Here is a 4635-nt window from a genome sequence, read left to right as displayed (position 1 = left end):
TCTGATAGGTACCATCTGATATCTCACAAGTATCACCTGATACGTGATAGAATCGCATGATACCTGATAGGTATCACCCGATACCGGTTAGGTATCAGGACCTGATACCTCGCAAGCATCACCTTCTATGTGGTAAGAATCGCATGATACCTAATAGGTATCATATGATACCTCACAAGTATCACCTGATATATAGTAGAATCGCTTGATACCTGATATGTATCACCTGATACCGGTTAGGTATCAGGACCTGATACCTCACAAGTATCACCCTCTACGTGGTAAGAATCGCATGATACCTGATAGATATCATCTGATACCTTGCAAGTATCACATCATATGTGGTAGAAACACATGATACAGGTTAGGTATCAGAACCCGATACCTAACCGGTATCATCCTGTTCAAAAAACAGGATTCCGTTATATAGCAGCCCCCAAAAAAATTTGCCGGTGGATCTAAACACCCCCTAAATCTTAACCAGAATATATGGATGTATCACTTTCTGGAGACAAATGTGTATCACCAGGGTCCTACACTCGATCCCAATTTCCCAACACCAAACACCAGGGTCGAACACGAAAGCGCTAGCGGCAGATTATAATTTGTACAACACCGTGGGTAAGTGGCCGTATTTTATCGCGTAATCTATCTGATCAAGCCAACGATTAGTGGCATCTTCCTTCGGCATCTCACTTTTGTACGGTGATGTCAACGCCCCCCGGCCATTTCTTTAACCCCTCACGTCGCCGTCACCACTCACCACCACCATCGTCGTCTACCTCGCTACCTGTATATATACAAAACCAGCTAAAATATCATCAATCCACGGCTGCAAGCTCGTTCGTCGGCTGCTTCTGCTAGCGTGCTCGCTCGCTCGCTGCGGCGACAATGGCTCCGATCGGCGTGCTCACGGCGCTGGACCAGGCGCGGACGCAGTACTACCACTTCAAGGCCATCGTCATCGCCGGCATGGGACTCTTCACCGACTCCTACGACCTCTTCTGCATCGCGCCCGTCATGAAGATCGTGGGCCGGGTGTACTACTCCGACGGCGGCGCCCGTCCGGGGGTGACGCCGCCGGCCGTCGTGTCGGCGACCGTCGGCGTGGCGCTGCTGGGCGCGGTGATCGGGAACGTGGTGTTCGGCGCGCTGGGCGACCGCGTGGGGCGGCGCCGCGTCTACGGTGCGTGCCTGCTGCTGATGGTGTGCAGCTCCGTCGGGAGCGGCTTCTCCGTGTGCCGGACGCGCCGGTGCGCGCTCGCCAGCCTCTGCTTCTTCCGCTTCCTCCTCGGCGTCGGCGTCGGCGGCGACTACCCGCTGTCGGCCACCATCATGTCGGAGTTCGCCAACCGGCGCACCCGCGGCGCGTTCATCGCCGCCGTGTTCTCCATGCAGGGGTTCGGCATCCTCGCCAGCTCCGCGGTCACCATGGCCGTCGCCGCCGCCTTCGACCACTACACCGGCTACCCCGCGCCGCTCGACACGCCGGAGTGCGCCGACCTCACCTGGCGGATCATTCTCATGGCCGGCGCCGTCCCCGCCGCGCTGACGTACTACTGGAGGATGTCCATGCCGGAGACGGCCAGGTACCAACTATACTTGGGCCGCTGACATGTGGTCCCAGATGTCATTCATGCATTGGCTTCCTCCGTACCTTTGACTTCACAGCAACCATTTGAACCTTAAAAAAATCTTAAATAATAGTATTTGATTGGTAAATTAGATTAAGTGTACATGGACTGTGTTAAACAAATGTGATAGATAAGGAATATACCAAACGAGATTCCAAGAACAAATTCGGAGAGGAAAATTTATCCTTGATGAGTATGCTAATTGCCTGGCACTGGCAGCTCCATGGTCAATTAAGCTTCCTTCTCTTCGTTGATGCCGAAAATTTCAAATGGATAGTTTAGTCGGAATATTAAATAATTGGGCATATTTATCGTCACTGCCATCGTTAATTAGCACTAGTACTTATACATTATATATCCCAAAAGAAAATGTCTACACATACGAATAGCGTATACGATTTGTGTTCGACTAGTGCAAAGCTACTACATGCCTAGACCCACATGGAAAGATATTGAGAGTGATGATTAGTGATCCTAGACCCACATGGAAAGATGTTGAGAGTGTTGATTGGTGGTCGGATGTGAGTCGTACAGCTCCAGTCAGACGTATAGCAGAACTCATCACGAAATTGTCTCTAGCTACTCTTTGATTTGCTAGGTGTACTGTCATTGCTGATGTCAGGTTTATAAATATGATTTTGATTTTTGATTAGTGGCACAGTGTAATTGCACATTTAACCCCTTTGCACTCTAATCAATAAAATTGCCCTTTAACTTTATGCTGAAAGTTGCTATAAGTGAGTAGATTAATTACAAAAAGTGAATTAAGCACGTACTAATGGTTAATGACGAAAAAGTAATGACCGTGCATAACGTTGTATTTGTGCTGCCAACGAGCAGATATACGGCTTTGGTGGAGCGCGACGTGGTGAAGGCCACCAACGACATCGGCCGCGTTCTGGCCGACCTCGACCTGGGCGCCGTCGCCGAGGAGGAGGTGGCGGCGGCGTTGAGCCGGCCTCCGCCGCCGCCGCGCCCTTCGTACGGCCTCCTCTCTCGGCGCTTCGTCCGGCAGCACGGGCGGGACCTGTTCGCGTGCGCGGCGGCGTGGTTCCTCCTCGACATCCCCTACTACAGCAGCACGCTGTTCCAGTCGCAGATCTACCGGCCGCTGTTCCCGGCGCCGGGGCTCATCAACGCGTTCCAGGAGGCGTTCAACGTGGCCAAGTTCCAGGCCGTCATCGCCGTCGCCTCCACCATCCCGGGCTACTTCGTCGCCGTGCTCCTCATCGACCGCGTCGGCCGGCGGCGCCTCCAGATGGCCGGGTTCCTCCTCATGGCCGTCTTCCTCTTCGCGCTCGCGGGTCCGTACGACGGATACTGGCGCGACCACGGCGCGCACGCCGGCTACATCGTGCTCTACTCGCTCACCTTCTTCTCCGCCAACCTCGGGCCGAACACCACCACCTTCATCCTGCCGGCGGAGCTCTTCCCGGCGCGCTTCCGGTCGACGTGCCACGGCCTCTCCGGCGCGGCGGGGAAGCTCGGCGCGCTCGTCGGCTCCATCGGCTTCCTGTGGGCGTCGCAGCAGAAGGACGGCGCGGCGGCCGGGCACCTGCCGGGCATCGGCATGATGTACGCGCTGTTCGTTCTTGGCGGGATCTGCCTGCTCGGGCTGGCACTCACCTACGTGTTCACGCCGGAGACGATGATGCGGTCGCTGGAGGAGAACGAGAGCGACAGGGCGCAGACCCAGGTCGGCGACGGCGGCAGCGACACCGAGGCGGCCAAGAGCCCGGCGTCCATGGCGAGCTCGCACCTCAGCATGTCGCCCATCCTTCCAGCCCGGGTCTCCGTGTGAGTGAACTCGATCATCGTCGGAAAGCGAGAGTGCTTTTCCTCACTATTTGTGCGTCAGAGAGAGTGCATGCTGTCGAGATGTCGATGCATGCATAAGCATGACTTGTGTACAATCTCATGGACTCACACTATATGCAAATACATGTAGGATATGCATATTCAGTTTTGCTAGCAATGCATGTTTCTGATGTTGGCCATAAACCCTTAATCTACACTCACGCGAGTAGTGGACAATGCCTGAACAACGGACGAACACCTTGCAAGCACTGAAAATACCTTGACGATGAACACGAGTTTTGGCAACGCGTAACTTGCCGGCTTTTCTGTTTCATCCTCTCTTATATTTATAGTATGAATACAATGAAGAAGAAGTGGCCTTGGTGGCCTGAGACATATGCGTCACGATCGGATCTCCACAAGCGCCGTCCCACACTCCCACTTGTTAATTCGCCGGTGGTACGCGACTTGGAAGTTCTAGCTTCGCCACCAGACCCAGGGTCCTAGGCCAGCTCCACTCAACCAGAGGAAAAGGAAGTTAACAAACTCCTACTCCCTACATTATGCCACTTTGAAGAGTGGGTTTCGCTGCAATGCCACTCTACAAAGCGGCTTCGTTAAAAAGCCACTCCCAAGCGATGCCAAACCTTTATTTTGCTATAATCGCCAGTTCACTTCATTTCCACCATTTTTCGTACCCAGTCTAACCAAAATACCCTTCGGTCCCTTCTCCCTCCCGGCGGCCACCACCACTAATCAATGCCATTGGCGAGAGCTCGAGCGCGCAACACCACGCAGTAGCCTCCCCCAACCTCCACATCCTCCTCCTCACTTCTGTAGGAGTAGAGGCGTAGAGCCCAGCGCAAGGAAGGCGGCGATTGATTTGACCAAGATTGGTCGCCCGCACCGTCTGGTCTGAGAAGCCCGCCACTACGGATGGCGGTGGTGGTGGGGGGATTGCACTCTTCTCCACCGGCGGATTCTGCTGCTGTGGCGGCGGTGGCGAAGGATGCGGAATACCAGAAGGGTGTGCAGAAGCTAGTGGACCTATGGTCCAAGCTGAACCCGGTTGCCAGGGAGTTCATCCCCTCGTCGGCGGCGGTCTCGTCACTGTCTAGGAAGGCGCTGTCGGAGGATGCGCCGGTGTTCGATTACAACTCGATCGGAAGCTGGAACTGGGGCGGCAAGGAATCCAGCGTAGACG

General features: G+C 54.6%; 1 protein-coding gene across 1 annotated transcript; it reads left to right on the top strand.

Moving 5' to 3' along the window:
• The first annotated feature begins 861 nt into the window (after positions 1-861).
• On the top strand, positions 862-3577 carry LOC127777528 (probable inorganic phosphate transporter 1-10). The gene is made up of 2 exons (XM_052304136.1): positions 862-1589; positions 2475-3577. The coding sequence occupies exons 1-2, from the start codon at positions 892-894 to the stop codon at positions 3433-3435; spliced, it is 1659 nt and encodes a 552-aa protein (XP_052160096.1). The 5' UTR covers positions 862-891; the 3' UTR covers positions 3436-3577.
• The last annotated feature ends 1058 nt before the right edge of the window (positions 3578-4635 follow it).

The sequence above is a fragment of the Oryza glaberrima genome, chromosome 6 (genome assembly GCF_000147395.1).
Source record: "Oryza glaberrima chromosome 6, OglaRS2, whole genome shotgun sequence".
NCBI classification, from domain to species: Eukaryota; Viridiplantae; Streptophyta; class Magnoliopsida; order Poales; family Poaceae; genus Oryza; species Oryza glaberrima.
This window is presented reverse-complemented; position numbering and strand designations above follow the sequence as displayed.

Coding starts and splice junctions, on each gene's coding strand:
- LOC127777528 (XM_052304136.1), top strand. CDS start 892: ATGGCTCCGATCGGCGTGCTCACGGCGCTGGACCAGGCGCGGACGCAG. Junction 1,590..2,474: donor TCCATGCCGGAGACGGCCAG/GTACCAACTATA, acceptor GCCAACGAGCAG/ATATACGGCTTTGGTGGAGC.